At 41.5% G+C, this 24,816-nt stretch overlaps 1 protein-coding gene across 3 annotated transcripts; it reads right to left on the minus strand.

Annotated features, from left to right (window-relative positions):
• Positions 1–286: 286 nt before the first annotated feature.
• IL17RB (interleukin 17 receptor B) lies at positions 287–21,242 on the minus strand. Of its 3 annotated transcripts, none has more exons than XM_034775605.1 (12): positions 21,182–21,242; positions 20,774–20,903; positions 19,161–19,185; positions 15,216–15,356; positions 12,704–12,831; positions 11,576–11,702; positions 9,836–9,883; positions 8,526–8,677; positions 6,608–6,673; positions 5,170–5,254; positions 4,005–4,109; positions 287–1,042 (listed from the first exon to the last, which is right to left on the minus strand). In XM_034775605.1, exons 2-12 carry the CDS (start codon positions 20,843–20,845, stop codon positions 402–404), a joined length of 1,590 nt encoding a protein of 529 aa, XP_034631496.1. In that variant the 5' UTR covers positions 20,846–20,903; positions 21,182–21,242; the 3' UTR covers positions 287–401. The 3 variants fall into 3 exon arrangements, with proteins under 3 accessions (XP_034631496.1, XP_034631497.1, XP_034631495.1); XM_034775606.1 differs by lacking the exon at positions 21,182–21,242 and adding an exon at positions 16,697–16,792 and having other exon boundaries at positions 20,774–20,860; XM_034775604.1 differs by lacking the exon at positions 21,182–21,242 and having other exon boundaries at positions 20,774–20,980.
• Between the last annotated feature and the right edge of the window lie 3,574 nt (positions 21,243–24,816).

The following is a 24,816-nucleotide window of genomic DNA, read 5'->3' on the forward strand; positions in this document are numbered from 1 at the left end:
TTCTCCTTTTTTAGAATGTGTTTTAAACATAAGACCAAATCATGCCCCAAAGTCGACAGGACCATTAATTTTTAAAAAGTTTGTTTTGTTTTCCAAATACATTATGGTAACAATGATAATTCCATATCAAACTGACAATACCTATCTTTTCATTCTATACTTTCTTAATTTTAAAAACTAGCTTTACAATTAAATGACTAGCTTTAAATATTTCTTTATAATTATATAAAGAAGTTTACAATACACTGGTGAATGGGTGGCTGCCTCTCCTATGTAGACTTTTCTTTTAACTGATTTTTGCCCTGAGCCTGCAATTAAGCAGTGAAGAGGCTGAAAGTAAAGCTTGTTTTATCCACAATTAATTTCACCCAAGCAAACTCCTTTCAAATCCATCAAATGCCTTAAAAAATCATATCCTGCTGCTGCTGAGACTGTGTTGATATTGTAGAACATAATATATTGTATTCCTCAGTTTGTATACATTTGGTGGTAGATCTCCAGCCACACACTAATTTTCTATTTGTGCTATGGGCCTGCCTCTGTGAACTAGAAAGATCTCTACAAAAGATGTCAATGTCCTTCATAAGACAATATTTTGGACAGCTCTTGAGAGCACATGGGAGAGTGTCTTTTGAATTTATTTCATTGAAAGAAACCACCATGTATTTGTGCAGAGAAGATATATTTTTCACGTCACTGCAGAAGAGGTTAAATGCAAGAGTGAACATACACTCAGAGTTATCTTTGTGGTTTCCTATGCTTTTGTGGCAAACAGCATCACACTCAGTAATGATAGAGCTTGAACTGAGGAAAATTATCTTATCTGCAATTTCTTTCTGAATAGCAAGCCATTGTACGGGGCCTTGTTCAGCAATTCTCCTTTTCTGCCACACATCGATAATGACATCACTTTGACAGTGCTTGTGCAGAAATTCAGCAAAAGCCAGGACAGTATGCTGAAAACACACTTCTTTTGGATATATAACCAGTACTTTAACAGGTTGTTGTAGCTCTGCACGATGGAAGAACATTTTCGTTGTAGCTGTTAATTTAAAAAAACAAAACAAAAAAACGTATACTATATTGAAGTTAAACATTTTTAGCAGCAAATAAAATCAACATTTGAATGACTTCCTAAACTAGATACGGAGGAGTTATGTACTTGTAAAAAAATTTATTCCAGAAGGTTCATTTTTAAAAGGTTATATTATGCAAGTTAAATCACTAAATCATGCCTCTCACTAGCTGCGGTTCATGGCTCCAGGCCAATGGGGGCTATGGAAAGTCGCGCCCAGCACATCCCTTGGCCCATGCCGCTTCCTGCACCCCCCATTGGCCTGGAGCCGCGAACTGCGATCGGCTGAACCTGCGGACGCAGCAGGTAAACAAACCGGCCCGGCCTGCCAGGGTGCTTACCCTGGTGTGCCGCATGCCAAAGGTTGCCGATCCCTGCACTAAATCAATCCTCATTTTGACTCCAAACCCCGTCTACTAGGAAACTGCTTACACTTGTTGTCAAATAAGTCAGTGTGTCCCCATGAACCAATGCTGAAAATAGACTGAAAAAAACAGTTTTTACTACTACAAGACAGTACAGGTTCCATTGTGTCCCAGTCACCTTTCAGTAACAGTGCTATAAACAGTTTTGTGCCATTTAATGTAAAACAGTGTCCTCACTCTGAAAACTACAACGTTATTTTCAGAACTCAATGGTACAGAATTATTTTTTTGGCTAATTTAGTTTCTCATTTTGAGGATGTGGTTTAAACCTGTCGCTGACAATGATTGGAGTCTTTATTTCCGATTCATGTATTTGTTTCTACTTGATGGCCATGACTTCTAAAGCAAAGGAGAGAGGAAGTGTAATAAAACAGTGTGCTGAAATAAAGTGCATGCTGCCTGCACAATGAGTATCCAAGAGCTAGTCTACGTATTTGTCAAATGGTATAATCTCCAGCTAAGACCAAAGTTTAGTAAGGACCATACCCCCAGTTTTGTTTCTCTGTATTTTAGAAACATAATTCTAGTAGGCGAAGTGTAGGATGGAAACTAGGAAGTCTAAGAGGGAAATTAGCCAAAGAAACTCTCAGTATAGCTGAAGCAGGAAGATTACATGAAAATGGGTGGGTTTGCTGCACTACCAGAGAGCTAAGAGGTAGCATTTGAGGAGAACGAGGCCTTTGCAGAGACGTTAAATGGTTTCTTTGCTTCGTTCCTCACCTCAGAGGATGCTGGGGAGATACCTACTCTTTTCAGATAATAAGGATGAGATGCTGTCTAAAACTAAGGGGTTAGGAGGTGCTGAGCAAACTAAGATGAGCAGCAAAAAATTAGCAGGACCTGATGAGCAAAGAGTTCTGAATGAGGAAGCATGGGGCTAACAAAAAATAGGCACTAAGTACTGTATCAGAAGACTGGAGGGTAGTAAAATGTTGTGCCTATTTAAAAAAAAAGGCTTCAAGGCTTATCCTTGGAATTACAGACTAGTGACCTTTACTTAAATGTGAGGTAAACTGGCTCAAACATTTAGGGTTATAAAATACCTAGATTAATGTGATAGTCTAGGGATAAGAGAACCTGACTTCTGTATAGAAAAATCATGGCCCATTAGTAGAATTCTTCATGTCAACAAAACAGTGGATTAAGAAAAGCAGCTAGTAGATATAATTTATTTGGACTTCTTAAGAGCCTCTAATAAAGTCCCTCACCAGAGGCAATTAAGGAAAGTCAGTGGACGTAGATAAGAAGTAAAGAAACTGGTTAAAAATCAAAGAAAGCAGGAATAAAGTATCAGTTTTAAACATGGCAAAAAGTTGGGGAATATCAATGTTCCCTACTAGGACTGGTGTTTACTATATTTATTATTCAAGTGGAAAATGATCAGTGAGGGAGGGGCAAAACTTGCAGATGACATTTATTTAGGTTAGTCAAAACTGGCAAAAGCTGTCATGAGTATCAAAGTGATCTAAAAAAAATCTAGGAAAAGGTGCAGCACAATAACTGCAAAAAGGCCATGCTGACAATTACAAGGTCATGTCCATTGAAATGAAAAAAATTTAATAGGCATTGTGGAGTATTGGATTAACTACCACCTAGAGATGGAAGGAAAAAGACTTGGGCATCCTTGGGACAGCTCCACAAAAACCTCAGGCTTCTGTTGTGATATATGACATTTAATGAAACTGAAAGATGACATGTAAAACTGGCAAAAGGAAATACTTTAACCCACTGAATTATTAACCTGTTTAATTCACTGACGTACATTACCACTGAGGCAAGAGAGAGCCTACTAGGATTAAAAAAAATGATACTTTTATATTGATGATGAGAACATCTACAGAAAATCAGAGGTATAAAACAAGCCAGCCACTAATCTTGGGTGTTTAGGAAGGAACTTCCCTTATGTGCAGGTTATTCCATAAGTGAAGTCTCTTGCACTTTCCTGTCAAGCATCTGGTACTAGGCATTGTCATAGATGAGATACTGAACTAGAGAAATCACTGGTGTGATCCAATATGGTGGCTCCTCTACGTCTATCTTAGTTCTATATGGGCTTTGCTTGAGGCAGTGCTTCTTATAAATGATGTCATCTGAGACTTTTCTACTTCTGGTTTGCCCCTAAAACATAAGTCTTCTCTTCCCACCTTGCCATTCTTTTATCACCTCTAGAGACATACATACAAAACAAGTAATGAATCTAGTGATCCCTAGAATTGGGCACAATTTGTGTTTTAGGTAATTTTTAAACTACTGTTTTGTTTTTTTAAATATAAATAGTTATAGGATCGAACATTTACCCTGAAATGGACATATAAGTGAAGGGCGGGCTAAGAGTTTCCTAAATAAGGGAATAGTAATGCTTGCTTGTTGTGATATTTAAAAGATATGATATATAAATGCACTGCAATACCTTTAATATGAACTGCCTCACTAAAAGGAAGCTGAGGTAAAGATCAAAGAACCTTAAAGTAAGGCTTTTTCAAAAGAGTGAGTAAAGGTCTTACCATGGTTCCTGAAAAATACTACAGCAGCAATCACACACATGGTTACAAATAAAGCAACAAGGATGAAACACACATATCTTCCAGCTGCATCAATTGTGGTGGTCCCTAAAAGGGAGAGAACCATAAGTCTTCAATAAGGAGCCTTTTGAATAATTGATTTTAAAGGGGGGGGGTAAAGGCATCTGGTTACTTAACAATTGAACTGAGCAATTCCAGTCTGTATACACGAAAGAGAAATTGCACTAAAATAGGACTTCCCCAAAAGGTTATGCAGAAATGTTAACACTTGCTGAGGAACTTGAGAAACCCTGTTCTCTACACTGCAGCACGTGCTGTCTTCTTCCCAGCCTACTCCCTTAAGTTTCCTTCCATGTCCCTGCCAGACACTGGCAAACACTTCCTCCTCCAAGCAAATTGACATCTCATGGGCCATTCTGACCTCCCTCTGCTGTTTTGTCAGCACTGATAGTTGTTAACTGGTTTTAATTTATGTAGTTTAAATATGCAATGTATTTAGCATGAAAACAAACATTTTGGAAGGAGTGCTGTAAGAGGAAGGATAATGAAAGACAAAATAGACCAAGGACTTGAAAGGGATTGCCAGAAGTACAGTATATGATCCTAGAGTGCTCATCATCTACTTAGCCTTAACGTTAATCCTTCCTGTGCTGCCAGTTGTTGCTTATGGTACAAACAAGACTCTCCCATCCTGGTGTGTTATGCTGTTTGGCAGAATGGCGAACTTGTGTTTCAATAACTTAACTTTAAAAAAAAAAAATCAAAAAACAAGGATAGGTTGTTGGCCTATTTCTCAACCCCCCAGCCTGGCGGACCAGTGGAGTGCTGTCCATCTGATCTGCTACCCTTTGACCTGTCCAGTTTAGGTGGTCCTACCAGGAGTTAAAACTGCTGCCACCACAGCTCTGAGGGGCATTGGAACATAGAAGCCTTTCTACCATATCAAGCTGCAGTCCCTAGGGAAGGATCGTTAAAAAAGTCTCTGAAATTCAAATTTTTCTTTACCAAAAAGTAACTGCTCTAGACTTGAAAGCGTAAAAGACACACAATGGTAGGTCAGTGGACATAGTGAGAGACAGAACAAGCCATAATTCCTACTTCATCTATTTTGAACACAAACAATTCTGATGATAAATGCTCAACTAACCATTACTGTGGTTTTGAACACATGTTGTTAGAGTTCCTTTGTGCCTTCGACAATCATATTCACATTTGGCAAAATACGGAATTATCTGAAGAAAAAAGAAAAATAGAAGAAAAATTCTAATATGCAGACAAGTAAATACTTAGCGACAGATTTATTCCTTCCTGTTTCTTTTATCCTGCTTGGCCCTTTGGTGTCCTATTCTGACTACTGAGTTTCTTAAAGAGACTATCACGTGACAATACATAAACTTTAAAAGTACTTTCCTTACTAATAACTTATGACTAAAATGAAAGAGTAATTTCCTTTTCACTGTTTATTCTGCTGGTTTATCTTGTGCATGACCATGTTACTGCAATGCCTGGGTTGCAAACACTAATTGGGAATATTTAAACAATAAATTTGTTAAAATTAAATAGTTTTAAAATGAATTTCATTGAACCACTTCTTTTCGTTTTAGTAAGTTCAATAAAACCTAGATTTGGGGCTTAAACTGCCTGTGTCCATTTAAATGATGCACATCAATAAAAGGAATAAAGAGCCCAGTACATGTGTCTTCTCAGGCTAAAAGGCAAACTACAGTATTAACATATGCTCTTTATGAAGCTGTACTTGGTAAGAGTCAAGGCTTTTCTATATTCTCTGGTGGTTCTATAGCTGGGAAATGCATCTGAGACTTATTGGAGGTGAAGTCAGAATAAGGTATATAATTGAAAATTGGCTGCTATACCATCATATATAAACCTCAGTTTGGGTACCAATAGTTTATATGCAACCACAATTTTGGGTCCACACTGAAATTAATGGGAAAACTCCTATTGATTTCTATGGTACAGCTTATTATCCTACAACTTATTATGAACCTGACCATTGTGTATACATAACAAGAATACACAATCCCAACCTTAAATGGACCAATTTAGAATCTAGTCCTTTGTAGATGTTTTTAAGAATAAATATAAACTCCAGATAATACATTTCCCAGTTTATATGCTTATCTGCTCTGTGCAGTGAAGCAATTTTATGGCAATAGAAACCACAGGATTATAGATTCATCTGTTTGTCTTAGTTGTTCCCACATCTAGATCTTCACACATATATATCCCCAAAAGGCAAGAATCGAGAATCTGAAAACAGTTCTGTGAGTGTGGATCTGAAAAACACCCCAGTAATACCAAGACCTCAGTGTAAATATATTAAACACGTTTGTCTTAAGCGTTGTAGTACAGATGAATTATACTGTGCAGTTTATTTAATCACTATTAGTAGAAACAAAACTTATGTCCAGTAATCCATGTCCATGATGCTCATCAAGAGCTACGCAGTATTGCACACAGGTTTACTGGACATTAGTCAGAAACAATGTAGTATTTGCATACAATTCATTCATTTTAAAGAAGCTACTTTTTCCATTGCAAATTCAATCAAAATTGAACTTTACCTGTACAGAAATATTGTTGCTTTGATCACTCACTGGTATTCTAATAGAAGTTCTAGTTTCATTGATCTAACGCAGATAGAAACCCCCAGGGAAAAAAAAGGTTGAAGCAAACGTGTTACACAAGGAATAATTTAAAAATAATACATAGTAAGTCAAAATATATTTAAAGTATTGATCAGATTTATTGACACTATTAAATATAATACACATCTGTTGTTTTAAGTGATGATTATATCATTTTTAAATCTGATCTCTTGGCTAGGTAAGAAAAAATTTCAGAATATCTCAGTATGTAACCTTCATTAAGAATAAATTTGAGTTTAGGTAACGCTTCTCTAAACAAGTACTGTATTACCATTTTACAGTCTATTATTCCACCTTCCCTGTGGAACACTCCCAATCGGAAAATGTTACAAATCGAAGCATTTTTAAAATCTTAAAGATAAATGGGAAAACCACGAGGTAGCACCATGGGGAGCAAAATGTTTAAATCATAGAAGATTAGGGTTGGAAGAGACCTCAGGAGGTCATCTAGTCCAACCCCCTGCTCAAAGCGGGACCAACACCAACTAAATCATCCCAGCCAGGGCTTTGTCAAGCTGGGCCTTAAAAACTTCTAAGGATGGAGATTCCACGACCTCCCTAGGTAACCCATTCCAGTGCTTCACCACCCTCCTAGTAAAATAGTTTTTCCTAATAGCCAACCTAGACCTCTCACACTGCAATTTGAGACCATTGCTTCTTGTTCTGTCATCTGCTATCAATGGGAACAGCCTAGCTCTGTCCTCTTTGAAACCCCCTTCAGGTAGGTGAAGGCTGCTATCAAATCCCCCCTCACTCTTCTCTTCTGCAGACTAAACAAGCCCAGTTCCCTCAGCCTCTCCTCATAAGTCATGTGCCCCAGCCCACTAATCATTTTCGTTGCCTTCCGCTGGACTCTCTCCAATTTGCTCACATCCTTTCTGTAGTGGGAAGCCCAAAACTGGATGTAATACTCCAGATGTAATCCCCAGGTCCTTTTCTGCAGAACTACCGCTTAGCCAGTTGGTCCCCAGCCTGCAGCGGTGCATGGGATTCTTCCGCCCTAAGTGCAGGACTATGAATTTGTCCTTGTTGAACCTCATCAAATTTCTTTTGGCCCAATCCTCCAATTTGTCTAGGTTACTCTGGACCCTATCCCTACCCTCCAGCATATCTACCTGTCCCCCCAGCTTAGTGTCAGCTGCGAACCTTCTGAGGGTGCAATCCATCCCATCAGCCAGATCATTAATAAAGATGTTGAACAAAACCGACCCCTGGGGTACTCCGCTTGATATCGGCTGCCAACTGGACATCGATCCATTGATCAATACCCATTGTGCACGACAATCTAGCCAGCTTTCTATCCACCTTATAGTCCATTCATCCAGTCCATATTTTTTTAACTTGCTGGCAAGAATACTGTGAGAGACCATATGAAAAGCTTTGCTAAAGCCAAGATATATCACATCCACTGCTTTCCCCATATCCACAGAGCCAGTGGACAGTGTGTGCTGCAGATTAGTGACTAGACCTTCCAAATTAGCAGAACTCAAATACTCAGGCTCTGGGATTTTACCCAGTTCTCTTACCACCTGAAGCACAAAGAAAAACTTGCCGCCTTCTTGGGGAAAAGGACTATAATTATTGGAGCACAGTTCTTCCTAAAGTAGGCTGTCATTCTCCTAGAACCCAGCACACAGATTTCTCATGGTCTGCTGGCCAGTTCCTCTAATTTGTCTGAAAAAAGCATGTCCCCTGCTAACTTGGTAAAATGGGTTGTAATATAGATTGTCAAAAAGGAGAGGAAAAATAAAAGAAATTGGATTTACCATTTTTGGGTATCTAAAAGAGCATGTGTATGTTTTAATGTTAGCGGTTATATGTACAAGAAAAATACCTTTGTCGTCAAATCCCGTTCAATGGGTACATCACATTTCTCACACTCACAGAGAAGTATGGTATATTTGGTCCCAAGGCTACTTGTGGTAAAATTCACTTCCACTTCTGCCTCTATTTTACATGCAGTTATATTTGGATTCCACAGACTTCCTGTGGGTTGTAAAGAATAGAGTTTAAAATTCTTAATAACTGCCTACGTGCTGAAAGACGTTCCATTGTGAATGTAGAAGGTGCCAGACTGACAACCCAAGAGACTGACTGCCTGTTTGGACAGCGGCAAAACAATTGCCCCACAGTGCCCTAATTCTGACCAGCAGAGACAACCCTCAGAAGTGAGAAAACAGGCTAAATTCCACACCCATTGACTTGTTGGTCTCTCTGCTGATGTGCCCTACTGGGGGGGAGAGGGAGTGTGTCTCAGAGTGGCTAGTCAGAAGAGTGGTTGCTCAAAGTAGCTATGTTGCTGCTGAGTTCAGGCATTGATATTTTAAAATGAATGCGGCAAGCATGTCCTGCATATTTAAGTCACAAACAAATTCAGAAAGGCTTTTTAGCCTCCTCCCTGCCAGATCCTGCATGGAATTCCTTTGCCTCATCACAGGTGCCTTTTGCAATCTGGGCACTTCTCCAATGGTAACTGGACTAACTCTACCAGCTCATAAACACATGCCAAATTAATCTCTCAATCCCACAATATATTAGATTAGGAAGCATGGAAATATCCTCTAATTTAGACTGTGCCTACTGCTACTTGAGGAATGAGCAGGATTCTGAAACTTCTGATTTCATGGGAATTCAAATGTGATACCAGAAGCAAGATTCAGATTTGGGCCTCTGCTTCCTATTTAACAACTGCAGCCTTCACTCCATAGCTTGGATTGGGGTTGGCACATGGTCAGATCTGATATCACACACAAGACACCAGATATCAGCATAATGCTATCACATTCTTTATTACAAAGAATGTCCAAAAAGATACAAGGAGGGCTATTTGCCAAAACTACAGGGGACAAGATAGTTTGATTTCAATATTTGCACATTTTCATGGGATTTCTTTATTTAATTAGTCTCAAAGGGCAGATAGTCCCTTGTGGATAAATATAATCTTGTGAAGAGTTATGAGCAGTTTTCTTTCTTCTCATTGGCTGTATGTATATCCTGGCACTGAAATTGGCCCCAAGGTGTCTATCCCCCCTTTTCAGTATTTTAAAGACTTTATAAGGTAGAAAATAAATATCAAGGTTGTGCATATTGCTACATTTGTGAAAATAAATCCAGGGATACATCTTAAGGATAAGAAGTACTTACCCATTTCTATGCAACTTTTGCTGTATTTCATTACATTATCTTTACAACCTGTGGATTTAAATGGATTTTATATATTTTAGCAAATATACTATCTCTTTGCAGCTACATATTTTCATTGGAACCTATCACGTGCACATATGAAGTTATTTCTCACCAACAAACTGTAGATATCACAATTAGAGTTATTTGCTTTCCTGGGCAGCTCCTATGAAATGAGCTCCATGAACAGCATTCTCATCTCCTCATTTAGTTCTCCCATTTTGGAAGTGTCACCATCCTTCTCCCCTGTCTCAGGCACAAAAATGTTGGCAACTCTGCTAATGTATGCAGCATGATTCTCTTCAGATAAAAGGTTCTGGTGACAATTTATGACACCCCCCCTCCAAAAAAAAAAACTTGAGGTCTTTCTGATAGCATCAGAAGCCTCTTCACATGTAATACATGCATCTACCTCCACTACAGAAGGTTGGTCCCCCCCACTACAGATGTGGAATGTGGGCAAATTGGAAAGAGTCCAGCGGAGGACAACAAAAATGATTAGTGGGCTGGGGCACATGACTTATGAGGAGAGGCTGAGGGAACTGGGCTTGTTTAGTCTGCAGAAGAGAAGAGGGAGGGGGGATTTGACAGTAGCTTTCAACTACCTGAAGCGGGGTTCCAAAGAGGATGGAGTGAGACTGTTCTCAGTAGTGGCAGATGACAGAACAAGAAGCAGTGGTCTCAAGTTGCAGTGGGGGAGCTCTAGATTGGATATTGGGAAACACTATTTGACTAGGAGGCTGATGAAGCACTGGAATGGGTTACGTAGGGAGGTGGTGGAATCTCCATCCTTGGAGGTTTTTAAGGCCCGGCTTAACAAAGCCCTGGCTGGGATGATTTAGTTGGTGTTGGTCCCGCTTTGAGCAGGGGATTAGACTAGATGACCTCCTGAGGTCTCTTCCAACTCTAATATTCTATGATTCTATGATCTTACCACAAATTAAAAAAGGGCCCTTAACTGCTTCCTCTGCTTTTTAATTGTCTACTTCCCAGCTGTCAAAATCTAAACAAGAAAAGACAAGACAAGGCCATGCCTGCTTACAGTGATTTAAAAACGAAGTGAACATAGTGCTTTTTAAAGATGCCAAATTGACAGCCCTGGGAGGGGACAATCTTCTATCTGTCTACAGAACAAGTACAGCACAGGCAGCAGCAGCACCTTAACCCTGGTGGGGGGAGGTCCAAATCTAGATGTGAAACTAGTGTGGATACCCATATAGCCTCCTTCTGAGTGCCAAGATGGGTGCCAGTTATTGTAGTATCACTTGTGATGGTGCTTGTTGTGGTATGGAAACCTTGTTCACTAGGAACTGGACAGACCTCAAATACTCATTTCACAGAGTCACCAAACAAGGATTGGTCACTCAGAATCACCTGAGCCATCTGCCTCCCCTTTTTTGCAATACTTAGCCTATTACCAAGCTGCCTTATAGTTTCAGAGAAAGCTTATATTCTTGATTAGTTTATTAAGAACTAAAAGTGAGAATAAAGGTAGCCACAGGTGTGACATCATAAAAAACAAAAAATTAATTATCTCTGTATCTACATGTTTATTATGCAGTCTGCTTAAACATAAAAATGCATTTGTTTTTGTTGATTCCTAGCTTTTCAAAACATCCTGTACAACAAAGTCTAGAAATAATTCAGTATCATAAATGAGATTTTCATATGAACCAGGTTAAATAGAGACTGGCAAATTACCTGGTGAAGTTAACGTGATGGATTTTGATGGAGAATCCTCATGTATATTTGCTGGGGGAAGGTTGTAAGCACTGATAGAATAAAACATTTCTGGTTCTACAGGGAATCCAATGTAGTGGAACTGCCACTAAAACAAAACAATTAAAACAGCAGTTTTGAGGGCCAAATTCTTCTTTCAGTTATGCGTGGCAACTTCAGTGAACTCTGTGAGCTGTACTGATATAACCGAGAAGAGAATTTTCCTCTCAAATCATTAAATACTGAGAGAGAGATACATTGAAACAGTGAACAATAGAATGTTAAGGTAATGGAATGTCTGAGATACACACTGCTGTGAAACTTGTTTGGTTCTTAAGATCCTGATACCAAAAACCATTCAGTAACTTTTCCAATATCAGTTTATGCCTGGTAGAAGAATTCAGAATAACACATCCAAATCCAGCTTTGAAAACCCAAGTTTTCTCCTCATTTTAGTAATAATTAAAAAACTACAACTAACATTTGAAAGATACCACAAGGCTAATCATCCCCATCACTTTCCTGAATCCACAGGAGCTAGATCAGGCATAGTTGGGGAGGTAGAAGTGCAAAAAGAAGGAGCAATGGCTCCACATCAAGCTGTCCCAGTTCCTCAATCCTTTAGAAATTCACCACGGGTGTATCATGGGGTCGGGGTTCCACAAGATTGGAGAGGGCAGTCTGGGAGGAGGGCTGCCATCCAGGATACCATCCCCTGCCCCCGATCGTGAAATGAAAGATAATACTGAACCAGTCGGTATTATGTTACATTGGCTGCCTCTCTGTACTGGGAGCTCCAACACATAGAGACAGTGTGGGAGCAGAACTTATTGGGGAGACATGCTGCCACGGGAAAAGGCGCAGCTAGGTCCTCCACACAGCTTTACCCTCTGCCAGTGTCTGAAAAAATGCAGGTTTGTACAGCTAAACCCATTTTACTAAATTTTCTGAAGGAGTCCCATTTACAGCTCATTCTTTCCCAGCCCTCTAGGCATTAAGTGTGACACAGAGGAATGATCTGGCCTTGATTTTTAAATGACACCTCCCTACTCTCTCCTCCCTAATAACAACAAATGACAAAATAATCATTTTAAAAAAAAATGTTCTTACTCTTCTATTCCCAAACATGGTTTGACTTTGAAACTTCTCTGTGTAATTGCACCGAATACACTCAAAATGGTCTCTGGTTCCTTTACTCATCACACAGATCTTTGTGGCTGTCAGTTCTTTGATGCTGGCTGGAAGTAGAGAAGAAAAATTGGTATTCATAGATATAAATATTTGCATAGATCTTTGCTGCTCATACATAAAGAAATAAAATAAACCTTGCACAGTATTAAACAGAGAAAACTATAGTGATACAATAGATCCTGACATAAAGGTTGTCGTGATACTCTTAATCCTTTGGCTCTATTTACAGTATAAACCATGGTCCTAGCTATCACCATGTTTTTGTAATACTGTATCTAGTTCATGCCAGAATCATCTGACCAAGTTAAAACAAACTTGACAAAGTTAAGTCCATAGCGCGTCTCTTTTCACAGCTCAATCATATGTATACAGTACAACTATAACTACAACACTAACTTTATGTATAGCAGTGCACTCTGGGAAAATCTGGGCAGCTATCCCAGAGTGCCATAGCAAGGTTAGAGCATCAGTAGAAATACGTGAGGTAATATGCTCTGGGGTGTCCTTCTTCCAAAAAGCTGTGAGGAAGAAAAAGTGGCCATACACATGTATTATTAGGTGGGTTCTCCATATACAGCAAAGAAACAATGTTATGAACTGGTTAAAGAAAAACAACTATAAATCAGCACAAGTCATTATGGCTAGGATGGCATATGATTAATTGCTGTGCTTACTAACTGTTTATTAACTATGTTGTGTGTATATGATTAGAGCCAACTATGTCACTAACAAGTTACAAACTCAGTTAAACGTTTGCCGCTGGAAACGTTGCCAGCTACATTCACCCCAGTGATGCATACTTCACCCCCAGCCCTGAAGATTGTTCATGAGATTTTCCCTCTACAAGGTTACAAAAAAGAGAGGTGGGGGGGTCTTAAAATGAAGTCTGGAGCCAGTTGAGTATAAAAAAGCAATCTTTGATAGTGGCACATCAACTCCTACATTGACACTTATCACAGCATATGTAGTGTTCTAGTAATTTGTACTAAAAATGAAAAATGCTTAAAATACTGAGATTTTTTGAGTACAAAGGAATGTCTGATTTCTAAAACTGTATTTCCATTACATTTGTACTATCATGACTATCCTTGGATTTTGCATGCACATGTATGTGCTAGGAATTGCCAAGACAAAGATCACAGCAACAATGATTAAATGTTGGAGCAGCGGTTTTCAAACTTCATTGCACCACGGCCCTCTTCTGACAACAAAAATTACTACATGACCCCGGGGAGTGGGGGGGAGTAGAGTGGGAGCGGAGCATGAGCCCTGCCACCCCTGGCTGAAGCCCTTATGCTTTGGCTTCAGCCCCGGGGCCCCAGCAAATCTAACGCCCCCATTGGCGACCCACTTTGGGGTCCCACAGGGCTGGCTCCAGGCACCAGCCGAGTAAGCTCGTGCTTGCAGCGGCAGATTCTACCGGGCGGCATTTCGCCCAACTCTAGGGCGGCATGGCTAATTTTTTGTTTTGGTTCGCCGATCCGGCTGCCCTGTAGCAAGCCTGGCAGGGCAGCCTGCGTCCTTCCCTCCCTGCCAACCGGAGTGGCGCGGAGCCCTCCCGGCAGGCAGCGCAGTGGTAGGGGCCGCATGGCGAGCACCCCACTGAAGCCCTGGCCGCCCCCCTTCTTTCTCTCCCCCTCTCCCGCCCCCTCCCCCCCCGCTAGCCTGGGCAAGTCTGCAGCACAGGGAGTCCCCTCGCACCCTGGCTCCGGCAGCCCCGCAGTTTGTTTTTTTTTTCCCGTGCTTTGCTGCTCCGGCCACGCCACAGGTTTTTTCTTTTTTTTCCTTTGCCGTTCTGGCCGCCCCGATTTTTTTTATTTTTTTTTTGCTTGGGGTGGTAAAAAAGCCAGAGCTGGCCGTGGGTCCCGACCCACAGTTTAAGAACCGCTCTGTTAGAGCAAACTGCACAATCCTCTGAACCCCCTGACCACATGATTCAGTTACTACTGTTAACAAACAAAAAAATCGTATGTGGGGGATGGGGAGAATGGGAGGTAGAGAGGAATTGAAAAAGGAACAAACAATGACTTTTAAGGTTGTGGTTTGTTGGTTAGAAAGCATGCCTGCAAGAGATTAACTGTAATTACCACGAGTTGATGGTCCCAATCCACTTCCCATTTGACAAGTGTCCCACATGAGAAAACTCACCAGCACAGTCCTCAATAACTGACACCATGGTTGGTAGTTTCTATAGAGAAGCCAAGTGTCAAATGGGCCATGCAGACACACTTGCTCTTAAAAGTGGTTCCTCCAGTTCAAGACTGAGGCAAGATGGCAGGGCAGCATAAAGAAGCTTTCACTGCCACTGTTCCTGTTGTGTGCTTAGAGGACATTGGTGTTCAGGGTTGTTAATGCAACATGCTTCACAAGCACTAAATTCAAAAGGAAATTTGATATTGTATAGTCTTATGTACTTGAATGTCACACCTACCATCCATGCTGAGGCTCCAGCTGATATTTATAAGATATGACCTGAAGTGTGTATCCACTTCTGTTTCAATTAACTGGGCACTGAGATTATGAAGATCTGCCGGTGTTAGACTGTGCCACTTTCTCAACTCATGAGCAGGACCTTGCAAGGATGAGTAGACATGCGTTAAAAGTAGAGCAGCTACCTAGTATTTAAACACATTCCATATCTATCAATCACTCTGTCAATTCTACTAGCATTTTTCACCTACTTATGCAAATAATCACTTTGTGTGTCTCAGAAACAAGAATTTACCATTAGGAAAACCACTCCTCTCCCATGCACCCAGCAGATTCCGTTTCTGGCACTAACAGTTTGTTTCAAAAACTCTGATTGTTCATTCTCATGTAACTAAATGATACATTCTTTTCATGTGCTGTGAAACTTCAAATCAGATATATCTTATAAAGTCAGTCTGAGCATAAGTTTGGAAATCATGCACATTGATGACATTTGCAGTGTCTTTCCTGTATTACTAAGCACATTTAACCGTATTTAGTGTAAAACAGTTTTTTTTTTTACCAAGAAATTTAGCAATATCTAAAAAATGGAGGGGGTGATGTCCTTCCAATGCCATCAACACAAATGAGATATCCCCAGGCTCTAAACTAGTACTGCTCCTGAGACTTTCCCAGCTCAGCATACTATGTAGCTGTACTCAGTGTCTCCTGTAAGAGATTAGAAGTTCTTCAATGAATGAATAAAGATATAGAACTACCTTCTCTACTGTGGTAGTGACTGAAACCAATCATACCAGGTCAGTGTACCTGGCCAACAGTCAAGTGGGAGACAGTTTGGAAGGGAGTCAAGTACTTGATAGACTGAGAGGAAAGAGATGGAGAAAATCCATCCTACTGGAAACAGTGTCTCTTATCAGAGAGAGAAAACTTTAAAAAAAGAGAAGCCAACGATAATATCGAAGTGGCAGGAGCAAGGCACACCTTATCAGGCAGCACACCAGGGGTACCAGGTTTGTATAATTTTTGGTGGTGCCCAAGCAGAGCCATCCCGTCCATAGGACGGACTGGGGCAACTGCCCCGGGCCCTGCACTTTGGGGGGCCCTGTGCTTCAGGGGGACATCAGGCCCCCCGCTAGCCTCCCAGGCCGCCCTGGATCCTGTGTCCCTCTGAAGCGCGGGGCAGGGGTAGGCACCACTGTGTTGCACAACGGACACTTGACAAAATTACTGGACTTAGTGACGGACACGTGTGTGTGTGTGTGTGTAATGATGTCGTTCAGTCATTCAACCTGTAAAATAGCACCAAATTTTCCACACTGAAAAAAACCTGTAACCTAGCTAATAATAAATAATAATAAATTAAACTCATATAATTAATGAAAAATGTGTGTATACTGAATATGAGATTATTACATAAGAAATGAAAATGAGCTTGCTTTGGGATTTTACAAGGCACTTATATCCTTTAAACACATTTGGTACCTTGAGTAATAACACTTCTTGCAAATCACATAAATAGGGAACCCATGGTCCTCTTCTCTCACCCCATTGCTGGCTGCCCTAAGGCTACAGAAAACCCTATGGGCAAAACATATGGAAAGAAGGGGATCAATTTATACAGAGGACTGAAGGGGGACTCCCATAGTGCATTAACACTTAATAAATACATCAAAATTAAATACATTACAGAGATAAGAACCTGTAATGATAGACTTTACTTCATGAGAAGCTCCAGAGAAAGAAGACTCAGAGGGAGTAATCGTAGGAGGAATCCTAGGGAGGTCAAAGGGGCTGGTAGAGGGAGGGACAGAGAACAAGGGTAAAGGCAGGGTTGCTGCAGGATTGACCCAATCTTGTGCATCTCCCCTGTGGGTGGAAACACTGATCACTATCACTACACCTCTACCCTGATATAACGCGACCCGATATAACACGAATTCGGATATAACGCAGTAAAGCAGTGCTCCGAGGGGCGGGGGGGGGGGGGGACTGCGCACTCCGGTGGATCAAAGCAAGTTCGATATAACACGGTTTCACCTATAATGCGGTAAGGTTTTTTGGCTCCCAAGGACAGCGTTATATAGGGGTAGAGGTGTATAGGAGAGAACAATAGAATAGAATGCCCAGAAGAATGAATAACTTGAGGACAATTTCCTGAAGGGACCGTTACCTTCCAGAGCTTTTCTAACTCTGACATTTACATTTCTACATAGGGTGGTTTGTAGGGTGACCAGATATCCTGATTTTATAGGGACAGTCCGATATTTGCAGCTTTTTGTTATATGGGCTCTTATTACCCCCCACTCCTTTTCCTGATTTTTCAAACTTGCTATCTGATCACCCTAGTGGTTTGGCCCACAGAAATAAAAATCTGCACATCTTCCATGTGTTTTTTGGCCAATGGAAAAACAGGGTACAATTCAAATGACTTTTAAAATTGCCTACGAAACTGAGTTAACAAAATCAATGAACTTATGAACAACCAGAAAATATACTTCTCAAGTGGAAAAAACTATAAATGGACTTCTTTGCAAAGAAATTGTAAGTTTTCTTACAGGAAAAGCCACAAACTGCCTGGAAAGGCAGAATAGATTGAATTACTTGCCTCGGTGAAATTAAATGCCCAGAGAATTGCTGTGCCTGTGATGATGATGAACGGGGCTCGCTCACCTGGGGCTCCCCCTCCCCCTGCTATGGAGGCCCAGCCAGGCAGGTCTGCATCTGCAAGCAGGCGTGCTGCTTCAGGTGCAGCTCCCATTAGCCATGGGAGATTGTGCATCTCCCCTGTGGGTGGAAACACTGATCACTATCACTACACCTCTACCCCAATATAACGCGACCTGATATAACACGAATTCGGATATAACGCCGTAAAGCAGTGCTGGGGGGGGAGGGGCAACAGGTTAGGAGCCTCCCAGCCAATGGGCTTGAGAGGGAGGGAGGGGGTAAAGGGGGAGATTGTAGTGAGCACGGGAGAGGAGCTGTCTCTGGAGGGACAAAGGGAGGAGGAATCTCTGGAGAGGGGTGACAGGGGCATAGGAGCCGGTGGGGGTCTTTCGGGGAGGCAGAGGGTTGTGTGGGTCTCTGTGGGGTGGGGCGAGTGATGGACGGAGCCAGCTGCAGCCCTGGTCTGCTCTGTGAGGGAGGAAAGGGGAGGTTGCTACCAGGGCCGGCTTTAGCAAGAGCGGGGGCCAGGCCGGAGCCGAGCCGTGGCTGAATCGGCCTAAAGCCCGCCCTGGTTGCTACCCCCCGGAAGCCACCTCCGTACTCGGTATGTAATGCCAGCCCCAGGGTACCCAATGCTGCTCCTTCCCCGCCTCTGTCTGACAGCGAGAGACTCCTGCTGCTCTCTCTGCCCGTGGCTCCCTGCCCCTCCCTGCTGTGGAGGCGTGGCCAGGCAGTCCCGGCACCGCCCCTCGCAGCTCCCATTGGCCCTAGTTCCTGGCCAATGGGCTGGGGCCGGAGAGCGGGGACAGAGGCAGCCTGCAGAGCTACGCTGCCTCCGCCGAGACTCTCCACAGCGCGCAGGGACACGGAGGGGGGGCGTCCCCGAGGTGAGAGCGCCCCCCATTGCCAGCCCATGGCGCGGGGCCCCCCAAAGCACGGGCCTGGGCCCCCCCCCAAAGCACGGGGCCTGGGGCCCAAACATTGATGGAGCCAGGCTAGGGTGACCAGATAGCAAGTGTGAAAAATCAGGACGTGTGTGTAATAGGCACCTATATACGACAAAGCCCTGAATAGCGGGACTGTCCCTATAAAACTGGGACATCTGGTCACCCTAAGTCAGGCTCACCTTCATGAATATTGATGGAGCATGGGCACCACCGACCCATATAACTCACCACCTATAGTCAGTTACTGAGTGTTTGAATAATCACAGATTAGCTATTTTTAATTAGGTACCTCTTTTTAACAGTGTAAAGAGATCCATTTTAGTTATACATACCATTTTCAAAGCCACACTTAATAGACTGTAAGAAAGAAAGAAAACAGCATTAAAATAAAACAAACTGAATGCAGACAGATCTACTCTAAAGATAGAAATTCCCTATACTTTTAACATATTAAAATCCCAGCTTTAAAGAGACAGCATTAACTTGAAACAAAATCATGCTTCTGCCTGAAAATTATGTACATACTATACAGTAGTTACAAGCACTGCCTAAAATTTCTAAAACTGAAATAAATTAGAGAATAAAATTATTGCTCTTTTTAAAACACAGGTGCTTTACTTTAAATAAAAATATCCTGTCAATTTAACAGTTTCCCTTGAAGGTAGGTTAACTTCTTGCTGCAAAGACTCAAACATCAACAGGGGAGAAGAAAAATCCGTATAAGATATTTAAAGATTAATTTTTAAAAATTCAAGACATACTATTTAATGTATGTATTTCCCTCAGAAAGTGACAGCAGTGCATCTTTAAGTCATTGTTTCAATAATTTCTACAAGATTCGAACTCTATAAATACGTTGGTCTGCGTTTGCTAGTTTGCAGAATGGGGATGGACTGATGTAAAAAGCGACATAGCCATCTTACTTTTTTTCTTTTTCATTCTCCATTTTACATGTCCTTTTAATAGCAAAGTTGTAATGCCACAATGTGACTAATGACACCTGGACATGACAGACTATCTTCCAGTTTAACAGCACTGACCCAGAAGAGAAGATCCTAACAATGTGAAATGTTGCCTGCTAGCAAAATGTTTTCACTTCAAATTTACACCTTTTAACATGGGGTTGAATGGCATCTAAGCACTGTGCAATAGACCAAAGCAGAGTATCAGAGTCTGAATGAAAACACAACCAAACCACATACAGACAGCCAGAACCAAAGAACCTGCCACCTATTAATCTAGTAGAATTTAGGGGATTGTGAGGCTTAAAATTATGTGGAGCCAGGTTTCTGAGGTACTGTTGTGCCTGGATGTCTAGGGATTTTGGTGCAATAGGAGCAGCTATTGAAAAAAAAAGTATTGGAAGGGATATAAATCCTCATGCTTTGGGGTTTAAACCAATCTCTATGAGGCTGAGGGTTAGGATGAGACCTTCATAGTGAGTGATATTATCCAACATCTGCCTACTGCTAGGTTTCTTTCACCTGACTGAAACATCTGATGCTAGCCATTTTTGGAGATAGGATACTGGTTTCTTTTGGGAATGACTTGACAGTCAGAAGTTACTGAGCAGGAGCACAGCCTGCTCTCATGCCCGTCATACACATATAATACCCTCTCTTTGAAAATTCTTCCTCTACCTTCCCTGTGACTATCAACAGACATTCTTGGGAAAGCAAGTGACATCTCCCCCTCCCCATTAATTTAGGGAAACAAATATACTGACTAATAGGAGTTGGGAGCAGACTGCAGACTCAAGGCAGTGTCCCACTCAGACAGACAGTTACACAGCTGTCACCACCCACTCTGTGACATCCATCCCTTTCTAGTGCACAAAGAATCAACCATCTTTTGCACAGATTGGAGTGAAAAGCTCTTCAACTCCATTTGATGGGGAATGGGTAGAAGCGAAAGGGGTGTGTTATCCTCCCTCCTTGTATCTTACCGGCCAGCCTTGTCCCCAGGAACCACAGCTACTCAGCACCAAGGTCAGCAGGACACTGACTGCCAGAGTCATCTCCACTTGCAGGACCAATGCACCTTGGCTCAGATTGCCCTCTGCTCTTCCTGGGACCCTATTCATTACAAATCATTGAAAGCCTAAGCTCAGTGTCAAGGGTGTAGAGGCCCCTCCGCCTCCCTCACAGCCAACGTATTACTCAATGCCTTTCCCCTCCCACTCCCCCGATTTGGCCTGTCAGCGAGTCTGAAAACACCGCAGTAAAAATCAGCCCCTAAAGAGCTTTGGCTCAAAGCCAATACATAAACAGAAGAAGAAATACACACACTGTAATTTAGAGAAGTCACTTTTACAACACACAACGAGTAGCAAAAACAAGGCTCAGAGTAAAACCTGACATCCCCCTCCTGGAATCTTTCTGCTGTGCCTAGCTAAGCTGCAAGATCCCTCCCATTCTGGGGAAGCCTTATACAGTAGTTGAGGGCATGTAATTAATAAAACAATATCACGCTGTATTCTCAGCTTTAACTCTTTGCATGCCTCATTTTCTGGATTTTAGAGCCGCTCACCATGGACAGCAGTGGAGGGGAGTGGTCAGCAACAAACAGTGATCAAGTCCTCAGACTGAATCCATCCCTGGTGTTACAGGGAAAGAATGGGCTGGTACTCGGTGTTGCTTTTTTTGTGAGGCATAAAGAATATGTTTTTTTTCCCTCCCAGAACAAAGTTCTTTTTCTCCTTGTTCTTTATGTTAGAAAGTCAGGTCCTGTCTGCGTGATGGGCACTAACATCCAGAGAACTAGTACAATAGTGACATCACAGGAACCAAGAGACTGAAACTGACCAATTGAGTGGGGAAGGATTTTTTAAGTCTGGCTGCTTGAAAGCTCTAGTTTTTGTTTGTTTTTGTTAACCCATATTTAACTATAATAACCAACAAACATTTTGGAGTAAGGATGCCTTTGTTAAAGGTTTAACTTCCTCTCTGCCCACCTCTTCAGTTCAGTTTTAGAGCCCACAGTAAAGTTTCTAAGACATTTAGAAGGTCCTCCAGCAAATCAGGGAAGATCAGATTTGACATTCTTAAGGTAAAAGAACATGCTGAGAAAAAAATAATCCCAAAAGAAAAAAAAGTGCAAAACTTGGTTTAATTGCAAGTATAAACAAGGACAAACTGTTCAGCATAATTTCAGAAACATACAGGTCTAGGCATGTGGTATACAAACATATAATTCTGATTTCTAGACAAATATACTGTGTCAGCTTTATCATCTCAGATCTGTAGATTTTGGTAATCACAATAGGACAGAGTATCACTGTACACACACTTTAGTAGTAGCTATATTGCTCTTAGTGGCCTCAATGTCCTATGTATAGGTACAATGAAAACATTAGCCACTTGGCTCTTTGGTCTGTTCTTTCTAAATTACCTAGCAGCAGTAATTTAAAAACAAATATTTAAAATCTTTAGAACATTTTTCAACAATTTGAAAGCCAACAAATGTAACACTTATAAAAGTTTTACTTTTAACACAAGATACCATTGTGGCCAGTAACTTAGTAGGATTCAAAAAAGGATTAAATATTTATATGGAAAATATCCACATTTACACTGGATAGAATAAAATAATGTAATGGATAGAAAATGTATTATTTCAGTGCCTACACTAGCTGACAGAGCTTCTGAAGAAACTGAACAGATTATTCCACAATTGTCCAATACACCTTCCTTCACCTTCTTTTGAATCAAACAGCAACCACTGTCAGAGCAGGCTACTGGCCTAGTTGATTACTGATCTGATTTGGTAAGGCAATTCCTATGTCCTATGTTCCTAACTTATAGGAATGTTAAGGTAGGTTATACATTTGAGGGTAAACTGCTTAACAATATGTTTAAACACATGAAAGAAAAAAAATCAGTACAAAACATGCTTTTTAATAGCTCTGAGTAGTCATCTTTTGAATAGGCCATAATGGTCTCAAGTCAATAGCATTGTTGCCCCTTGGGCTTGAGCAGTTAGCAATATTCAGGGCCATGCTGGGCTGTTTCTGTTAGCAGGATAAATTGATTACACCAATCAAGTATTTCTTTGGCGCAATCCTGTTTTACAAAGAAATCACACAAAGTCCCGTTTCTCTGAACACAGTCATTGGCATACGCATAATGTGCCCAGCCATTTAATGGCATCATATCAGCCAGGTGGAGAGCCAGTAGTCCACTGTTGAAATAAATAAGTGGGCCCTCGACAATGATATGCAACAGAGTCTGAAGTTGACCACAGCTGCATTGCGAGTCATTAGAAAACCCCCATTTAAAGATACTGGTCACACAGTTGCCCTGTCCTGTTCAAAACTGATTCACAGATGAACACAGGTGGCTTGGCAGATCAAAACCTGGTAGACAGAAGGTTGGGTCAGTGATGAGAGAGTGATTAATTACTGTCGTCAAGGACCACTCATTGCACCAAGCAGATTCCACCATCATCTATGGTGGCATAAATTACCATAAAGGGCATCTAGAAGACAAGCAAGCTGGTTGGTAGTCGAAGAGGTCTGTGTACAATAGTGGGTCACTATTCTCACGGATCTTAGCCAGCAGCATGACACAGGCCTTTTCACGGCGAATGTGGGGCAGTGCTCTGTTGCTAAGTATCGGTTGCAATGGAGTTGCCCATAAAGTCCTGGTAACAATACACATAGCTTTGTTAAGCTCTACATTGACCAGCCTTGTGTGAGACAAGCGACACCAGACAGGAGCACAGTACTCTGCTGTTGAATAGCAGAGGGCAAGGACTGATGATCTAAGCATCTGGATGCTCGCACCCCAGGTTGAACCGGCCAATTTTCTGAGCAGATAGTTCTGAGTGCTGACTTTGGCTGCCATCTTCCTCAAGTGGTTAATGACCTATCCAATGTCACACCGAGGTAAATTGGGTTTGGATCATGCTGCAGGTGTTGGGTATTGAGGAAAATCACAGCAGGAACATCCAACAGGAGGCAGTTTCCTAGCTGTGAATTTCCAGTCCTGCATTTCCAACCAGTACTCCGCCCAAAAGAAGCTCTCGGCTTTGTGCCAGGACCACTCACACTAGTTCTCTCACTGTCTGCTCACCTTCTGGTTCCTTTCTCACACACATGGACAGACAGTCAAAAACAAATCAATGCTGCAGCCCTGGCATTTGTAATCAGCCTCCAGGAAAACTCCTCAGGGTCATCTTCTACTCAGGCCTTGCCATAAGAACATAAGAATAGGCCATATCAGGTAAGACCAAAGGTCCATCTAGCCCAGTAACCAGTCTTCCAATAGTGCCCAGTGCCAGGTGCCCCAAAGGGAATGAACAAAACAGGTAATCATCAAATGATCCATCCCCTGTCGCTCACTCCCAACTTCTGGCAAACAGAGGCTAGGGACCTATCCTCCATGATGGACCAATCCTCCATGAACGTATCTAGTTCTTTTTTTAACCCTGTCACAACATCTGGCAAGGAGTTCCACAGGTTGACTGTACGTTGTGTGAAAAAAATACTTCCTTTTGTTTGTTTTAAACCTGTTGCCTATTAATTTTATTTGGTGATCCCTAGTTTGTGTGTTATGAGAATGAGTAAATAACACTTCCCTATTTATTTGGGCATAAGCTTTCGTGGGCTAGAACCCACTTCATCAGATGTATGAAGTGAAAAATACAGGAGCAGGTATAAATACATGAAAGGATGGGGGTTGCTTTACCAAGTGTGAGGTCAGTCTTACAAAATAAATCAATAACAGACCTCAAAGTGGCAATTCTTCAACAACAAAACTTCAAAAACAGACTCCAACATGAAGCTGCAGAACAGGAATTAATTTGCAAACTGGATACAATCAGATTAGGCCTGAATAAAGACTGGGAGTGGTTGGGTCATTACAAAACCTAAACTTAATTTCCCCAATACTAATTTCTCCCTACTGTTACTCACACCTTCTTGTCAACTGCCTGTAATGGGCCACTCTCTTACTACTTCAAAAGTTATTTTTCCTCCCTTGGTATCCT

The sequence above is a fragment of the Trachemys scripta genome, chromosome 7 (assembly GCF_013100865.1).
Source record: "Trachemys scripta elegans isolate TJP31775 chromosome 7, CAS_Tse_1.0, whole genome shotgun sequence".
NCBI lineage: Eukaryota > Metazoa > Chordata > Testudines > Emydidae > Trachemys > Trachemys scripta.

Coding starts and splice junctions, on each gene's coding strand:
- IL17RB (XM_034775604.1), bottom strand. CDS start 20,911: ATGAATAGGGTCCCAGGAAGAGCAGAGGGCAATCTGAGCCAAGGTGCA. Junction 12,832..15,215: donor CTGGAGCCTCAGCATGGATG/GTAGGTGTGACA, acceptor CTCTACTTCCAG/CCAGCATCAAAGAACTGACA. Junction 11,703..12,703: donor CCATGTTTGGGAATAGAAGA/GTAAGAACATTT, acceptor GTTTTGTTTTAG/TGGCAGTTCCACTACATTGG.